The sequence below is a fragment of the Octopus bimaculoides genome, chromosome 6 (assembly GCF_046866305.1).
Source record: "Octopus bimaculoides isolate indiv1 chromosome 6, ASM4686630v1, whole genome shotgun sequence".
Taxonomy (NCBI): Eukaryota; Metazoa; Mollusca; class Cephalopoda; order Octopoda; family Octopodidae; genus Octopus; species Octopus bimaculoides.
Window position 1 is genome coordinate 27,602,586 of NC_142933.1, and position 20,160 is coordinate 27,622,745.

Sequence of the window (20,160 nt, forward strand, 5' to 3'; positions counted from 1 at the left end):
TTTTTTATAGCCCCTTCTTTTAGGTTCACTTTCTAAAAAAAACACTGCATCACTATCCTATTTTTTTTTTTGCTTGTCCACCTCCTACTCCTTGCTCTATCATCTGTTGATGCTGTATTAGGACAGCAGCTGTCGTTAGTCTGCATCTTTACTAAACCACTGCCGAGCGAGACGCCTTCCCTTAATGGTCCAGTTTCATTTTCGCTGTTACATCACCACCACTATTATCTTTCGACATCTGAAAGTTTCAAGCAACCTTCTATTGCATCAGTCGTTGCACCTTTGTGCTGGTGGGTGTGTTGTTGTTGTTGTTGTTGTTGTTGTTGTCATTATTATTATTCGATTTGACACAGTTTTCTTCTTATTCCCAGAATATATTTGGGTAGCAGATTACTGTCTCAGATATCCACAAGCTTTCAATAATCTTTTAAGTGCTCAAAATCCTTCTGATAATTTTTCCTGTCCCTAAGAGGCAAACTTTCTGTGAAAGCTCTACAGGACATTCCATTCTAATCTCCTTCAACCACTTTTCTATAACATTACTCACAGTCCTAAATGCACCAATTATCACAGACACAACCTTTACAGATTCTCGCACTTTCAAATTTTAAAGGATTGTAATTATTTAATTTTTCATCTTCTTTCTTTGCAATCCTGGAATCAAATGGACAAGTTGGATGAATTAGTAAGCAACATCGCTTTTCCTTGTCGATTATTGTTATATCTGATTTATTATTTTCAAGCGTTTATCCGTCTGAATGAGAAAATGCCATAAAAATCTTTTATTTCTTCAATACAAGTACTCTTTCAACCCGGTGACCATACCAAGTACTTCCAGTTTCAACTCCTCATTTCTGACAAAGCTTCCTGTACCAAACTCTCATAACTTGGCCATGCCTCTATTTCTTATATTCTCCCTGAGTCAACTTGGACCATTCTGCAGCAATATGTGTCATTATTTCATCCCAAAATACATACACTCTATATTTTTCTAGCATCTTCTCCTCATACACATATTTTCTCAAGTTCTTTGTTTTTAACGCTTGGTCGTGAGCTGCTAAAATAAGGCCTGGAATTTAGGAGAGGGTTTAGCTGATTATATTGACACCCCATCTCACCCAGCTTTTGACTGGTATTTTATTTTGACGATCCCGAAAGTTTAACGCTGCGAGATTTGAACTCAGAATGTAGACAAGCATAAGTAAATACCGCAAGGCATTTTCATCCAATGCAGTAACGGACTCTTTCAACAACAACAATAACAACGACGACGACAGCAACATTGGGAAAGAGGTGCATTAATATAAACACAATAATCAATCCAAGAGAAAAACAGGATGAGGGAAACTAACATAAATAAATGTAGAAAAATAAATAATTGAAAATATAATGAAATAATGAAATCAAAATAAAGAAAAAGCACTTTCTGAATTGACGATTTTTCAGTTAGAAAAATGCTAAGTTTTTCCTTCAGCACAAAATCAACAAATGTTTTTGTAACTGTTTCACAATAAGAAATATCACTAAAAACCTGTTGGATCTGCTGCAAAACGTAAATATTGACCTGATTATTAATAAGTAAGAATGTGGTTTACATTGACCTAGCGGTGCGATTGCATGTATGAAAGCAGCACTAGGTCTTACATATCAGCAGAGGAATTATGCGTGCGCATGTGCGCGTGCGCGTATAATTATATAATAGTTTGTGTATATACATGCATACGTGACATGTATGTATAAGCGTTTGCTCACAGTAACAAACAACTATAAATATTCATATGTATATGTATCTATAAAAATACGTATTTATCACTTTCCATCTCTCTTTCTCTCTTTCTCTCTCTCTCTCTCTTTCTCTATTTCTATCTCTCTAAGTGTGTGTGTGTGTGTGTATGTGTGTATGTGTGTATAGACAGACAGACAGACAGACAGACAGACAGATAGATAGATAGATAGATAGATAGATAGATAGATAGATAGATAGATATTTGTGTGTATATATATATATATATATATATATATATATATATATGCGTGTGTGTGAGCATACATATTATACACACACACACACACACACACATGTATATACATACGTGTGTGTGCGCGCGTGCGTGCATGTGTGTGTGTGTGTGTGTGTGTGTGTGTGTGTGTACAAAACCTCTTTGTAATTGTTTGGAATTGTTAAGAAACCACATTGAACAGGTTGAGTCATCTAATGCGGTCTACACCCAGATTATATGTATAAAAGAGCCTTGCTTTTCACAGGGTTTCCTCAGAGTCACTTGAGACGGCGGTTGTTCCCCATTACATAGATTTTTGTCTTTCATTTCTTCCGAAGTTATCAACAAAACTATAACCAACATGTACAAGTATCTAAGCACAGTGGCCATCATTGCTGCAATCGTAGTATTGTGCTACACAGAGGAGAGTAGCATATGCAGCCGTAAAAATGCCGGCAATGTGGCGACCTTCGTAAGGGACTCGAATAATTGCAGTGTATACCACATTTGTGTTCTGGGTAGATCCATGGGTGAATTAGCATGTCCGTCTGATTTAGTGTTCTCCATTACTTACAATGTATGCGTCAGAAAGGGTCAGGAAAGAGACGACTGCAACAAAACATCTAGTCTTGGTGGTGTTTCCGGTAAGTCAGCATTCTTTGAACATCAATTTTTCTTATCGTCCCTATGATTATTATTATTTATTATTATTATTATTATCATAATTATCATTTTTTTAGTATCATTATTATTATTATTATTATTATTATTATTATTATTATTATTATTATTATTATTATTAGTATTATTATTATTATTATTATGTTGTTGTTGTTGTTGTTGTTTTCATCTTTCTTCAAATTTCCTTCCATTTCTCGCCGAGTGTTTTCCAAACACCTAGGGCAGAGAAGCTCATTGTATGCATTCCCAGTTTACACACGCAAATTCACAGGTAAAATATGTATTTAAAAAATTGATAAATAAATAAATTCATGAATGGATGTTGTTTTCACAGCGATAATGCTCTTCTCAGTACATGAGTCGTTCCAGCTAACACGATTTTTTGCACTTCCTGTAAGGATGGTAAGCCTATCATTTTCAAATAGGTTTCAGTACCTTTTTTTTTATCATTCCTAGAGATCCTACAATCACTGGTACGGTAGTCACCTTGAGATGCCACATTTTTTCAATTTCTATTAGCAAGTCTTTATATTTACTGATCTCGTCATATTCTTTCGCCGCTATATTGTGATCGCAAGGAATACTCATGTCAATTAATAAACGCATCTTTTTTGTCTGATCTTTTATAATAATATCCGGTTTATTAGCTTTTTTAGTTTTGTCGGTATGTACGAGAAGTCCCAGAGAATCGACACATTTTCACCCTCAGTCACAGCTTCAGGATGGTGTTTATAACATTTGTCAGTGGTTTTGATTTTATGATGCCGACATTTTGTCCAATGTAAATACCGGCGACTCTGTCATGTCTTGCTTTATATTCTACAGGTGCTAAGACTCTACACCCTGAGGTTAGATAGTCTATACTTATTATTATCATTATTATTATTATTATTATTATTATTATTATTATCATCATCATTGCCTTTGCACAGCTTCTAACGCTGGAGATATACTACGGTATCAGCTGTTCACTACCAGTGAACTAAGGTAACACCTCTTATTTTTCGAGCACCTTCCGGAGTATTCGAGCGGTTCCAAGCAGTGCTGTTTTCTGCAAGTGTTCCACACTTCTTGCAGCCCTTATTTTTTCCATGTACTTCTCGAGATTTTTACTCACTGTTCCCAGGGCTTCGACAATTATTGGTACCACTACCACCTTTTTCATCGACCACAACTGCTTAACCTCCCAAGCTAACCTGTCGTACCTATCGACTTTTCTTTCTTTCTTATCGCATACCTTGTTGTCACCTGGGCATGCTATATCTATGAACCAGCATAGTTTGTTTTCTTTCTCAATTAAGACTATGTCTGGCTTCCTATTATTATTATTATTATTATTATTATTATTATTATTATTATTATTATTATTATTATTATTATTATTATTATTATTATTGAGTGAGAGAGCAGTGCATACCATCAAAGTGACACTGGGGTACAAATATACGAAGCCCAATGTACCTATCATAACTCATCGTCTGATAAGGGTACACCTGCACATGCATCACAACCATAAGTGCGTGACATGATGATCTCATATCAAGATAAACAGCGCATGACCTTGCAGGTGGGGCCCAGTTAGAATTTTCTTCAGGATAATTAGCCCATTCCACTCAGAATGTTTGCTGTAGCCCCCACTACTTCTGCTCTTGATCAGAGATACACCTATCGTCAGCCACTTAGTGGACATGATCAACTGATTAAGGTCAAACAACTGACAAGCAAATCTGTGGTACTGAGCAGAATATTTGCTGTAGCTCATCTTTTATACTAAGACAAAACAATGTACATAACACTTCCAGTCAGTTAAGATCAGAAGCCACGAGAACCACTGTCTTGTACTGCATCAAGACATTATTATTATTGTTGTTCAGTAGTTTTATTTTTATAACGTGCTTTCACTTCACTACCGAGCGCAGCTCTGTGCGCCTTGGGTATGTGCTGTGGTTTGCTGTGGTGCTCTTATGTTTACTGTATTGAAAGTGTTTTGCGTAGAATGTGTGCAGTACCCAGTAGTGCAATTTTCTGTATGTTATATATTATTATTATTATTATTATTATTATTATTATTATTATTATTATTATTATTATTATCATCATCATTATTATCATCATTATTATTATTATTATTATTATTATTATTATTATTATTATTATTATTATTATTATTATTATTATTATTATTATTATTATTATTATTTTATGTTTGACTTTTGTTTTGCATTTGTACAAGTTGGATCCAAGTCTCACCCAGAGACCTCAAGAGAGAACAAGTTAGATGTTCATGTAGGTGTTATGCCTAGAGTACCATATATTTGGATTTGTACAGTTTTGTTCAAGTGAATGTTTAAGAAACCATAAGAAAATTATGTGTTTGCTTTAAAATTTGAGATCACATAGACAGTATTTTACGTAGGATATGGGCAGTTCCCATGAGCACTATCTTTTGAACTTCAGCCATTTTGGGGTTTCCTGGTATCTGAGCTAGGTAGTAATCAGCCCGTTAAGATCAGAAGCCACGAGATCAGAAGCCACGAGATCAGAAGCCACGAGAACCACTGTCTTGTACTGCATCAAGACATTATTATTATTATTATTATTATTATTATTATTATTATTATTATTATTATTATTATTATTATTATTATTATTATTATTATTATTATTTATGGTCTTTGCACAGCTTCTAACGCTGGAGATGTACTACGGTGCTAGCTGTTCACTACCAGTGAACTAAGGTAACACTTATTTTTCAAGCACCATCCGGAGTATTCAAGCGGTTCCAAGCAGTGCTGTTTTCTGCAAGTGCGCCACCCTTATTGCAGCCCCTATTTCTTCCATGTACCTCTCAAGATTTTTACTCACTGTTCCTAGGGCTCCGACAATTATTGGTACGACTATCACCTTTTTCATCGACCACAACTGCTTAACCTCCCAAGCTAACCTGTCATATCTATCGACATGTCTTTCTTTCTTATCGCATACCTTGTTGTCACCTGGGCATGCTATATCTATGAACCAATTAAGACTATGTCTGGCTTCCTATTTTCTATTTCATGGTCGCACTGAATCATAAAATCCCACAAGATCTTTGCATTATCATTTTCGATGATGCTTACGAGTTTGTGGTCGTACCAATTTTTGGCTCTGTCAAGTCCATACTTGTTGCAAAGTGTCCAATGGACAAGCCTTACTATATTGTCGTGGCGTCTCTTAGATTCCTTCTGGGCTAGTCGCGTGCATTGGCTGGTAATATGCCATACGGTTTCACCATTTTGTCCATAGATTCTGCACTTATCACTTTCTACTGTGTTGTCTATTCTGTATTTTATGTAGTTTGTTCTTTGTGCTTGCTCTTGGGCAGTACAGATTAGAGCGTCCATTATTATTATCATTATTATTGTTATTATTATTATTATTATTATTATTATTATTATTATTATTATTATTATTATTATTATTATTGTTCAGTAGTTTTATTTTTATAACGTGCTTTCACTTCACTACCGAGCGCAGCTCTGTGCGCCTTGGGTATGTGCTGTGGTTTGCTGTGGTGCTCTTATGTTTACTGTATTGAAAGTGTTTTGCGTAGAATGTGTGCAGTACCCAGTAGTGCAATTTTCTGTATGTTATATATATTTGTAAGTCCTGGTGTTTTTGTTATGTATTTGTCTGAATATTTTTTTATTATACCTAAGGCACCTACTATGATAGGAATTGTTTCTGTTTTTAGACTCCACATTCGAGTTATCTCTATTTCCAGGTTTTTGTATTTTGAAAGTTTTTCCATTTCTTTTTGAGAAACGTTATCATCTGCTGGTATTGATACATCAATTAGAAAGCATTTTTTTCTTCGTGATCTTTGACAACTATATCTGGTCTATTTGCCTTAATTTCTCTATCTGTGTGTATTGGCATATCCCAGAGTATGGTTGCTTTCTCGTTTTCTGTGACCTTTTCTGGCGTGTGTTTATACCATCTTTTTTTGTTGTTATTCCATAGTGTTGGCGTAGCTTCCAGTGTATATAGGTCCCAGCTCTGTCGTGTCTGTGAATATATTCCTTCTTAGCCAGGACTGGGCAGCCAGAGATAATATGATTTATTGTTTCTTGTCATTATTATTATTATTATTATTATTATTATTATTATTATTATTATTATTATTATTATTATTATTATTATTATTATTATTATTATTATTATTATCATCATTATTATTATTATTATTACTTTTAATCGGCATATTTGTTGCAGTCACTTGCCGAGACACACCAAGTGTCCAGAGGCGAGTGAAGGATAAGAGATGTTACAATATGACTGAAAGCTGGTGGGGGGAAGTAGTGAAATATCTTCTAAGGATGTGGGCAGTACAATGTTTTGGATTTCTCAGAGATCTTATCTAGATGTTTCTGACATCCCTTTTTTATCATATCTAGGGTATCTATAATAATAGGAACAATTCTCGCTTTAAGATGCCACAGCTTTTGTATTTCAATTTAAAGGTTCTTATATTTACTTAGTTTGTCAAATTCCTTTACAGATATATTTTTATCAGTGGAAACACTTACAGCTATTAGTCTACAAGTATTTTCTTTCCTGTCCTTAATAATTATGCCTGCTCTATTAGCCTGGATCGTTGTCTGGAAAATCCCAGAGGATAGGGACATTTTTACCTTCAACGACTGGCTCAGGATGATGTTGTTATTATTATTATTATTATTATTATTATTATTATTATTATTATTATTATTATTATTATTATTATTATTATTATTATTATTATTATTATTATCATCATTTTCATTACTATCTTCTTTCAATTCTGTTTCCATTTCTTGCTGAGTGTCTTCCTGACACCTTGGGCAGAGAAACGTATTATATACATTGGTGGGACATTAAAACAAGCACACCAGATAGTTCATTTACATAGTCATGTGATAGAGAAAAGGGGGAAGACAGAAAGAAAAAGGAAAAAGTAAAAAAACAGAAACGGAAACAAATAAAATAAAGGGAGGAAAAAAGAAGAAAATTTTCAGTGACAATGCTCTTCTCAGTACGCGTGACGTACCAGTTAAGACAATCTTTTGCACTTTCTGCATAGATGGTAAGCCAGGAATCATTCTTAAATAATTTTCAGTTCCTTTTTTGATCATTCCAAGTGATCCTACAATCACTGGTATTGTAACCGTCTTGAGATGCCACATCTTTTCAATTTCGATTAGCAGATCTTTATATTTTTTGAGCTTATCAAATTCTTTTGCCAGGACATTATGGTCACGTGGTATGCTCATGTCAACCAATAAACAAACTTTATTGCTTTTATCTTTCACAATATCTGGTTTATTTGCCTTGATGGACCGATCTGTACATACTGGTAAGTCCCAAAGAATAGTTTCATTTTCTCCCTCAGTTACAGCCTCAAGGTGGTGCTTGTACCATTTGTCAGCAGTTTTGATTTTATAATGCCGACGCATTATCCAGTGTAGATATTGGCCAACTCTGTCATGGCTTGATTTGTACTCTACAGGTGCTAAAACCTTACATCCGGAGATTAGGTGGTCAACTGTTTCTATCCCGTCGTTGCAGTATCGGCACTTTAGGTCTACATCATTTTTCATTACATTTTCTTGATAGTTCCGGGTCAATAAGCTCTGATCTTGGGTAGCCAAGATAAAGCCTTCATTCTCTGCCTTTAGCCCTGAGCTCTGTAGCCACTGATGGGTGTTCTTCTGGTCTACATCAGTTTATTTGGTACGGGCCACATATTTGCCATTTAGTTGTTGTTGTTGCTGTTGTTGCTGTCATCGTTGTCGTCGTCATTATTATTGTTGTTGTTTACTTTTAATTTGCATGTTTCTTGCAATCACTAGCCGAGACACACCCAGCACCCTAGGGCAAGTGAAGGATAAGAGATGTTACAGTATGGCTGAAAGCTTAGAGAGCTTAGTTCCCATGAGCACTATCTTTTGAACTTCAGCCATTTTGGGGTTTCCTGGAATCTGATCTAGGTAGTAATCAGCCCGTTTCGCTGTCATTCCCAGGGCACCTATGACAATAGGTATTGTTTTCGTCTTCAGATTCCACATTTTGCTAATTTTTATTTCAAGATCTTTATATTTGCTCAGTTTTTGGTAGGTCTTGACAGATACGTTTATATCGATTGGGACAGTCATATCAATGAGGAGGCATGATTTTTGTCTGAAGTCTTTCAGTATGATGTCTGGCCTATTTGCGTCTATCTTTCTGTCACTTTGAATGGTGAAGTTCCAGAGGAGTGCAATGTGTTATTATTATTATTATTATTATTATTATTATTATTATTATTATTATTATTATTATTATTATTATTATTCAGTAGTTTTATTTTTATAGCGTGCTTTCACTTCACTACCGAGCGCAGCTCTGTGTGCCTGGGTATGTGCTGTGGCTTGCAGTGATGCTCTTATGGTTACTGTATTGAAAGTGTTTTGCGTAGGATGTGTGCAGAGAAACTTTCAAAATACAAAGACCTGGAAATAGAGGTAACTTGAATGTGGAATCTAAAAACAGAAACAATCCTTATCATTAGTGGCTGCATTAGGTATGATAAAAAAAATATTCAGACAAATACATAACAAAAAGACCAGGACTTACAAGTATATATAACAGAAAGACTTTCTTAAGATTTAAAGGATGATGGTTAAAAGAAGGTACTTTCCTTCACAACCTTGCTACCAAGTAGGTAGCCGGTCAAAATTCAAAATTTACTCTAAAATCAAAAAGAGAAATGGAAGAACATAGATACATACATACATACATACATACATACATATGTGCGTGTGTGTGTGCATGTGTGTGTGTGTGTGTGTGTGTGTGTGTGTGTGTGTGTGTGTGTGTGTGTGTGTGTGTGTGTAATTTCCATGAACAGTGACTATTACTTCCCAATGAGTTAACGTTTGGCTCTGTTTGACTTTTTCTGGTACATTCCATTGGATAGACATTACCCATGATTCCTGAGTTATGAGCAATCACCTGTTGCTTAGATATTAGCTCCATTAACAGTTGCTGATTTGTGTGTGTAAGCATAACTGAAATAATATCAATAAAGAAGTACCCGGAATGCTTGGTAAGGAAGTTAATCAGGGAAAAGCAGTAGTTCAGAGGAAATGTAGACTGACAGCGATAACTAGACAGTTTTTCGTTTTTGTCTTTTTTGAAAACTAAACGATACGATCTAATGACAGGACATTCTTTCAATATTTTTTTTCTTTTAATGTTATAACACTCTTGAAGAAGACTATATCGTCTAACATTTTCTTTGGTGTTATTCTTAAATTCGCTGCGCGCACACATGCACAAAGTCTCTCTCTCCCTCTCTCCCTCTCTCTCTCTCTCTCTCTCACACACACACACACACACACACACACACACACACAAACCACCACAAAGTAGTTAACATTAAAAAATCTCACCGAAAGATTCAGTTTTGTTCTAATATTTATATTTTCCAAATTAAGTACCAGCTGCATACTGGGTTCGATTTAATCGACTGGCCCCTTCTCCGAAAGTTTTGGGCCTTGTGCCTATAGTAGAAAAAAATATTTATATTTTCCGGGCGAAATGCTTTAGCGGTGTTTCGTGTGTCTTTACGTTCTGAGTTCAAATTAAGTACCAGTTGCGTACTGCGGTTGATCTAATCGACTGCCCCCGCTCCCCAAAAATTTCGGGCCTTATGCCTAGATTAGAAAATAATAATTTAATCGTTTTATGATGTCTATCCTAAAACTTTCTTTTTCTTATTTACACCCTACAGATGACGTATTATGTAACGACTATCCGAACGGAAACAACAGAAACCCAGAAAACTGCCACAGTTACATTCCATGCTTTAACCACACTTCAAGGACTGTAATGCAATGTCCAGACCGGCTTCATTTTAGTCTTAAGCTTCAGAGATGTGTACTTGCCAAGGAAGCTAACTGCAAACTCGGTAAATATCTTGGGATTCCGGATCCCGTTTAACATTTCACGTAAACTGGGTGTAAATAAAACTCCGTCTTTATCAGTACGTTTCACTCTCCTCACACTCGACGAGATTAATTTTCAATAGGTTGAATTCTTTTTCTAACCTAATCATGTCAAATTAAATGACGGGATTATCAATTAACTGGTGTGATTATCGAGCAGAAGCAAGAATATGCTAATCATAAACGAGAATTTAAACCAAGACTGAGTATATGTCGAGAACCTAAAAGCTCGTGTAATGTATGAAAATGAGGAAACGATTCCTCGTGATTTTCTTTCATGAGATAATTAATGCTTTCAATTAATTCAATTTATTTGCAGCAATCAAGGCATGAGGATTATTATTACTGTTATTTTTATGGTTGTTGTGCTTTATTTTCTTATTTTATATCGCCTTTTGTAAACAGCGTTGTTAATTACATGTAACCAAGAAGTCATCTTAGTGTTTATTTTGAAAGTTTTTCCATGATATCAGTTATATATATGAAATGTTATGTTTTTCCATATCAGTTATGCATATGAAGTGTTTTGAGCGACTAAAATATGTGCATCTCTTCAAATTCATGATTTAGGCCATTTAATTCATATCCTATCATTTTTTATATCTTCATATTGGTCCTCAACTCTTAACATATGTTTCTCCTTAGCGGCAATTGGAGGTTTTCTTCTGGGGTGGGGTGGGGGGTATGAACACACAAAAATACTTAAAATAAGACATGTTACCAGAATATTGAAATCTTGGTATAATCGACATGGTCAAACTTCTTGAACCATCAATCGTCATTCTGTATCTCCCTGCAGTATCTCCTAGCACTGTCTTGAGGTGCGCCACCTAGTCAAAATGAAACAACCATTTTTAAAGTTCTTTACTTCTTAGGATTAGACGCTAGTTGAGATCCTGCTATCTCTAAGGAATTTCTTTCTATCATAATCTACAATTCTCTATGAAAAAACACCATTTGTTGGTTAGCGTCCCTTAGAGAAAGCAACACTGTTACAGGTATTAAAGTCAAATAATTAAGAGTGTTCTAAGGCCTTATGCACGATCCTTTTTATTTTGGATTTTTTTTTTCGGATTCACTAAATTGAAAAGAAACTGGCCTTCAATCTTATCTACTTGTAATTTACCGTTATGTTCATTAACTGGGTTCAGCTATCGTTTTGGTTATATCGGTTGACTCAGCCAAAAATATGTCATAATAGCGATCAACACACCAAAAGACCAAGAGATAATTTGGAAAACCGAATCGACTTGTTAGTTCACAGTCGACTGTCGTTCGAACTATTTTCACTTCGTCCTTGTGAGTTGGTCACGAAAGAAAGGGAAGTGTCCATGATCTTTGTAAATCCTTTCAAACTTGTGAGAGCTTAGGCATTTGTAGGTCTATGTAAGCATGAAACGGCTGAATTCTGGCGAGAAAATTTTGGAGAAATATTTTGTACAGGATCTAGGAGATGAAATACGGTGAAGATGACGGAATGAGGAAAAGAGACGAATGGACTGGATGGGTTTAGATGAAATGAATACGCATCTAGATGATTCAGAAATAATAGAGATTATAGTGGTAAATAAATAAGATACAAAAAGATGTTGTTGCGTGTTCGCGAGGGAATCCTTAACAATCATTCAAATATTTTATTGAATATAGAAGAGGATGACTGCATGTGAAAAAACAGAGCAACCCATTAATATAAGTACTAAGAAATTTTGGAAAGGCATCGCGTTCTTTCTCTTATACATTAGTGCAATTTTACCTCAATAAATCTTTAGTTACGATTAATAGTAGTTGTTTTTGAAGATTATTTAAAATTCACTCCAGTCTTCTCCGATCTTACTAAAACGTTGTTTTTATTGTGTTTACTTTCAGAAAAATCGAAAAATTAATACTAAGCTTACGTGGACACGGTTTTCTGACTTTTGAAATTTCTGTTGAATGAAAACCCGGATGAATTCGTTTTGTTATTATTTCTTTATCGATTGTTTATAATATATCCAGTTTTACAATAAACTACAAATGCCTTCTGACCATCACGTGTTATAGATGTGATTTTGCTTCCTCAACTACAAGCCTCGTTTTCAAGCATGGCGTCTTTTTTTTCTCCCTTTTCCTTGTCTTCCTTCTTCACCTCAACTCTTTCCTCTTGCATTCTCTTTTCTCCGTTTACCTATTTCTTCTCGTTTTCTTTTCCTTTTTCTTTTTTTGTCTTTTTTTTTTTGTCTTCTATCAACAATATCGCTATTTACTATTTGTGTCTGCGCAAAAGGGCGAGGAATCAGCAGAGTCGTTAGTGTGTCGGATAAAAAATTCTTTACGGTATTTGTTCCGACTATCTGAGCTCTCAGTTCAAACCCAACCGAAGTCAGTTTTGCCTTTCATGTTTCAGGCATCGTTAAAATAAAGTACCTGTCAGGTACTAGAACCATTTAATTGATTTACTCATCTACCACCATCACAAAAAATTAGTCCTTTTGTCTTTGTTAGAAACAATTGGTAGGACGGTCCAGCGGAGGATTGACAGAATCATTAGTGAGTCGGACAAAATACTTAGCGGCATTTCTTCCAACCGAGTTCAATATTGGCTTTCACCCTTTCGTAAAAAAAAGTACTGGTAAAATACTGGACGCAATGTAATCGACTAACCCCTTTCTTATATTGTGCTAAAATGCGAAACAGTTGAAGCAACGAACTGGCAGAATGGTTAGCACACCGGACAAAATGCTTAGTGACATTTTTCCAGTTTTATGTTCTGAGTTCGCATGCAGCTGAGGTCACTTTGTTTTATCCTTTCAGGACCGATAAAATAAGTACCAATCGAATACTAACGTCAATGTAATCGACGTGCCTTCTCCTCTTAAAACTGCTTGCCTTGTGTCAAAACTAGAAAGAATTATTCTTTTTTCTGAAACTTCAAAAGTTCAGTTTTGTAAGGAGATAGATCAAACCTCAGTATATTACGCTCGCATTTTCCTTCTTCCTGGAAGTGGTGAAAACCCAAGTCAACCGTGGTAGAATTTTGACTCAAAATGTTTACCACTCACCGTTTTTAGCCACCAATGTGCTTATAATTTCCCATGTTGAAAAATCATGCGCATTTTCAGTGTAAGCTAGATTCTCACATTGGTTACCATGACAATCATTTGAAACCAATTATAGATATCGCCTTTACTATGGCAGTAATTATCTATTACTACTACTACTACTACTACTACTACTACTACTACTACTACTACTACTGTTTCAGAGTCTATGGTCAAAGAGATAAATGTTTGTGGAATATTCAACCACTTCGACTATAATCCAATGAGTAAGTAATACAGTTGGAATACTCATAGTTGAAACCAAGGTATACACATACATATACGTATCCACACACACACACAACATACATACATACATACATACATACATACATACATACATACATACATACATACATACATACATGGCCGCTAGCGGTTTCAAGAATAGAATTAGTTACATGCCAGATCCTAACCCCTCCAAGAGAAAATGCCACCGGAAAGTGTTATGGTTTACACTGCCCTTCTCTTTAAGTGCTAAAACCCGAGTAGGTAAGCTTTTCCTTAGCTTAGTAGACAAGCACTTTCCCCGTACAAATAGGTTCAGCAAAATATTTAACAGGCATACCCTGAGAATTTCCTTTAGCTGTACACTTAATGTTAAAAAGATTTTAGTAAGTAGACCCACGCCCGAGACAGAGGCACTCGGGCATTTACCTGAATAGCAGAAGCGAAATTTTTAATTCTTGCCCATATGAAAGTAAGTGCATCCTATCATACCTGCGTGCCCCATCATGATATAATCACCAGTTCTCCAACTTCATCCCCACCACCACTACCACCAATGTCTGGGAGTCCGGCAAAGAGTTTGGCCAGAACATGCACTAATGTACTCACAAACAAACACACGTGTCACAGCACGGCGGACACCTAGACAAATAGACTTGCTTCCATCACCCCTAACATAAGCAGCCATGCATATTGTTCTCCTACACACACCGCATGCACACACAAATGCCCCACAAATTTAACCAATACATAAAAGACAGGAAACACACTAACGAACACAAATGTGTATAGCCAAAGCAAAGCTTATACATATAATACCACTACACACTTTCCATTTCCACAAGAACATCAATCTTAAAGACATACACATTTCCCACAAACTCGTTTCCAGAAAACTCTTGCCGACTTGCAACAAAATCACCCACAGTGACGATGTTTGGTATCAAGGGACATAACTTTTAAAATCCTGCTCGATTCGTTTCATTATCTTTTCACAGCAACCACAAACCGGATGTGTCTATTCACCTCCAATAATAGAGAGCCATATTTCATTCCATATGAGCGCAGAGTTATATAATCGGACTGTTACTTGACACTCCGTTGAGCCCCAAGTGCAAACCGATTGAGTAAGATCAGCCGTAATGGATATATAATACTGTACACTTCGATTAAAATGTGTGTGCGCGCGCGCGCGTGAATTTTATCCATAACAATGAGAATGTATATTGTTTCGCCCGAGGTCTCTTCAGAGACTACATCGGGTTTGTGTTGACAGCTAGTTATCTTCAGAAACTAGGTAGAAATACGGAAATACGGATGGACACAGGGTAGGAGGATAATCATAATAGACTTGAGGTTGTGACAGAAAGAAGGATTTATAACACATTCATTTAGTCCTGCCCAACCTTGAATAGACTGGATGGTCATAGCTGGAATGCCTCTAACGATAAGTCTGCTCTCTTGGTCTTGACCTAGCGCCAAACAAAGACGACTATATCAAGTTCAATATCAATTATAAACAATTCGAACCAATTCTGAAGCCTCCACAAGAACCGTCAACATGCTAAAAATAGTAAAATAAATCTCTCTCAAACCACAGGATTTTGTTTTTAAAATGGAAAAAACACTTTGAATAATGTAATTCTAGTTATACTATGTCTGTAAAAAAACAGACTGGATGATCATGGATGGAATGTCATTGACCAGGGTTGACCTTGGACTAAAGAACAACATCAGCTAAGAACAAACTACCCAAAATAACTGTTTCATTTATTCCTTTGATACCTTTGGGAATGGCTTCATCGTTATGTTTCTCATTCTTCACTCTCATATAAAGCAAGAATCTTGTGTCTGGTCAATAAGAAACCAATGTTTTCTTGGATAGTTGACTGGATAGGGCATCAGACAACTACCCGAAATTCAACCGTTCGAATCCTGTCAAAGGATCTGTACTAAGATAATGATTGGCAGCGTTTGCTCTCACAAACCGAATTCACCTAAATATGATTTAGTACTACGGACTGGTATATTTTGCCACCGTAATCAACGACATTACTATAAAACTACTGAGTATTTCATTGGTTTTTAGTGTTCAAATTCAGCAGTGTTGAATACCATTATCCCCCTCTATATAAGTGAAGACGCGTGACGTAGTTGTTAGGGTGTTGTACTCATGATCGCAAGATCGTGGTTTCGATTCCCTAACCGGACGTGCGTGTTCTAGGGTAAAACACTTCATTTCACGTTACTCCAGTCCACCTAGCTGTAAATGAGTAAATTTGCGGTGGATTGGCGGATTGGCGGATTGGCGGATTGGCGTCTCGTCCAGGGGTATGTTGTGATCTCAGTCGCTTATACGCCAAGGAGACCGAGTAACTGGCCCTATGAGTCCCAGGACTCGAAATAGTAATGTAAATGTCCATCTATATAACCCAAGTGTACCATGAAAGTAAGCATGGTCACTCGTTCTCAAACACAAGGAGAATGCATGTTTCTGATTTATTTCAAAACTTTCACTGTTTATAATACAGAATTTTCTAACACTGCAAATAATAAACTGTGAAAATCTTCACTTTTGTAACATATACATAATTTTAATTTAGAACTAAAATCTTCTCTATGTCTACTCATAGGTTTATTTATATAGAAACAGGGCTCAATACCAACGCCTGTTGTTCATCTTGTGAGCCCCAAAAAGCTAACTTATACATCATGTATAGAGGTAATTTTTTTATTATTTAGAAGTTTGGCTGTGAAGACGTGAAATGTTTTGAAGTATTTTCTTCGGCGAGCAATAGTAACAGTTGGAGTTGTATACTCATATTTGTTTAACAGTAATCTTTTAGGCAGCTGGGATTAGGCCCCAAATAAGAAATCCCCAGACAAAATACCATTATAGCTTCCTTGGAAATTTTTCTACATATTTATTTTATGCATGTATTCAAATAAAAACTGTAACATAGGTTAATCTTGTGACCGGTGGTACTAGGAGCAGATATGGATTACCAAGCTGCTGAGCTTTTAAGCATGTGTAGGATTATAAATGATAGTTTATAATAAAAAGAAGAAATAAACATGTCGGAAAGTCTTTAAAACTCTTTCCTCAGAAGCATTATGAATATATTTAAAACAGCATTTTTCTATATTTGCATGTAAACAAAGATATTCAGAATTTATTAAAAAGCAAAAAATACAAATGGAAGGCAACTACATCAACCACAATGTTATTTGTCAATCAACCGGATTTTTTTGTTTCCTTTTTGTTTTCCTTTCTTTTTCTATTTTTTGCCTTCATTTTCTAAAACCACTTTGGCGAAAGTTAAGAATCTATATTTGAAGAAATGCTTCTTCTAAAAGTACGAATCTTGTTGCAAATGGATATCATTTCTGTCAGATGAAATTAACTGAGAATATTTCACCCGTCTTTTTTTTTTTAACACTGTAATCATGAAACCTCACATTGATGGGGAAAGATAAGAAAACGCAGTCACATTTATACTTTTCTCATGAGCATTAGTGACACAAGTAAAATAGTTCCAAGTGGGTGCAGGCACTACTGTGTGGTCAAGATGTCTCAGGTCAACCAATACCTCGTGAGGAGAATATGGCAAATAGAGACTGCGTGCAAGCCCATACATACATACAAACGAGCAAGCAAACAAACTGACACTCCGTCGGTTACGACGTGGGTTCCAGTTGATCTGATCAAAAGAATAGCCTGCTCGTGAAATTAACATGCAAGTGGCTGAGCACTCCATAGACACGTGAACTCTTAACGTAGTTCTCAAGGAGATTCAGCATGACACAGAATGAGACAAGGCTGACCCTTTGAAATACATGTACTACTCATTTTTGCCATCTGAGCTGACTGGGGCAACATGAAATAAAGTGTATTGCTCAGGACACAGCGCTCCACCAGGAATTGAACTCACGACCTTACGATCGTAAGCCGAATACCTTAACCACAAAGCCACGCGCCTTCAACAGTTACATAAAATGTGAGAAACTAAATGGAATTCACGAGCCACTACGATCGTTTCGACCCATCATACACCGGTACCTTACAGGTGAGATGTACAAACAATTATCATGCATCATAGGAGCAGATGCGTCTCGCCTGGTGATTTTTAAAAAGGTATCTCGTTTATTACTTGTTGTTTCGTTCATTTCTATAACAATACATTTTGGTCAGCGTGGCAAAAGGAGACGGATAGTATGTACTATAAACTCTACGGACACAAAAGAATTCCTGAAATAAATCCAGTTGTGCATACCTCCATAGTGTTGTTGACATCAGGTAGCCGAATACTGTAGACGGCCTTTAAATAGCATACTACAAGGTGGGACCGATAGAATAAGTACTAGGCTTCCAAAGAATAAGTCCTGGGGTCGATTTGCTCGACTAAAGGCGGTGCTCTAGCATGGCCACAGTCAAGTGACTGAAACAAGTAAAAGAGTAAAAGAGTATATATCAGCAAATAAAGAGAAAAAGAACGGTGATATTTGAACTAATTGTTTAACGTTAGAATCATTTCCTTATCAGACGACGTTAATGTTTATTATTTGCATAATAGAATATATTATTAAAAGAGAGAGAAGGGGAGAGAGAGAGAGAGAGAGAGAGAGAGAGAGAGAGAGACAGAGAGAGAGAGAGAGAGAGACAGAGAGACAGAGAGAGACAGAGACAGAGACAGACAGACAGACCGACAGGCAGGCAAACAGGCAGACAAATATGTAAATAGATAGATAGATAGATAGAAATGTTTCTTTATTAGCCACACAGGGCTCAACATAGAGGGGACAAAATACAAATGTAGAGTTTTTCTTTTCGATGGGGACGAAAATAAAGTAAAAAAATAAAATGGGGATAACGATGAAAAGGCATCGAGAAAACGTTTGGGGTATGTACAAAAAAAAAAAAAATTTCCCAATAAATGGGGAGGTTATCCGTGGAAAGAAAAACCTACGGAAAAGACCACGGTAACCTCGGTCCTTAGTGCCACAATTTGTTAAATAAAATTTCTTTTATTTATGCAAGAAACGTAAGTAACTCTCTGTTTACAAAATTTTAAACGTTTTATAGAATCATGGTCAAGGTGGCTTCGTCATTTATACGTGCCATTCTTGCTACATGTATCCATCTTTTTTCGAAACATTTGCTAGACAACACTTGCCTCTCTACTCTCACCTTCCTTTTCAAGTGATACTTGAAAAAGTTGATGAGAGATTGACCAGAGAGGAAAGTATTTGTCTCTAATCCTTTCAGACGCGTCCACCAGATGCATTCTTTCGCCATAGCCACAAGTACGATAAATACAGCTCTTCCTTCCCGTTTAAAGGAAGGAGGCGTGACGATATTGACGATAGACTCGGTTGATAAACCGACTCGTCCCACACGCGACAGCAGTCGTTCGACATAAGCCCACAGCTCCGAAATGGTTGGACACTGCACGAGTGCGTGCAGAACGGTTTCGTCGCTCTGACCGCATCTCGGGCAGGTCGGCCCCGCATTTCGCGAGCCGTGTCTATAGAGCTTATCCCGAACGGGTAGCGCTTCTCGGTAGCACTGCCAGGCCAGGGATCTCTGGAAGTTGTCCATAGGTCCCGGCCCGAAAGTCGTCCTGAACAGGCGGGTCAGGTATTCCTCGTCGACGCCCAGGTTCGCCCCGAGATCGTCGTCGTACCTGCCCTCCACTAATCCCTTATAAAATGACTTCGTTGTGATGCAGCCGCTCAAGGTCGACCCGGGACGGCAAAGTTGTTGCAGAGCAACGCGACACTCACGGTGCCATTCGCCATTCCTCGGCCTCTTTTTGATCCACGACTGCAGCTCGGTCATGGAGACGAGCTGCGGGAAAGCGCGTCGCACAAACGGCGACCACACCTGCTCACCGTCGTCTACGTAGAGCCGGAGATGTTGCAGTCTCAGCGCATGTCTGCGCATCATCAACCACGGCATGCCCAGCCCTCCTTTCAGCGGGTGTTGGCAACAAACGGATCGCCTCACCATCGGAACGCTTCCTTTCCACAAAAAGCGGAAGAGGATGCGCTCCATTTCGGTGATGGCGTGATCGGGACAAGGCACGACGGTCAGGCGGTATTCGATGAAGGACGCGATGTACGCTTTCGCCACCTCCGCCCGACCTTTTAGGGACAGCTTCCTCTCGG

The 20,160-nt window shown here is 37.0% G+C and overlaps 1 protein-coding gene across 1 annotated transcript; it reads left to right on the plus strand.

Moving 5' to 3' along the window:
* Positions 1-2,191: 2,191 nt before the first annotated feature.
* LOC106869807 (uncharacterized) lies at positions 2,192-12,712 on the plus strand. The gene is made up of 3 exons (XM_014915667.3): positions 2,192-2,644; positions 10,474-10,650; positions 12,554-12,712. The coding sequence occupies exons 1-3, from the start codon at positions 2,362-2,364 to the stop codon at positions 12,568-12,570; spliced, it is 477 nt and encodes a 158-aa protein (XP_014771153.1). The 5' UTR covers positions 2,192-2,361; the 3' UTR covers positions 12,571-12,712.
* Positions 12,713-20,160: the final 7,448 nt, after the last annotated feature.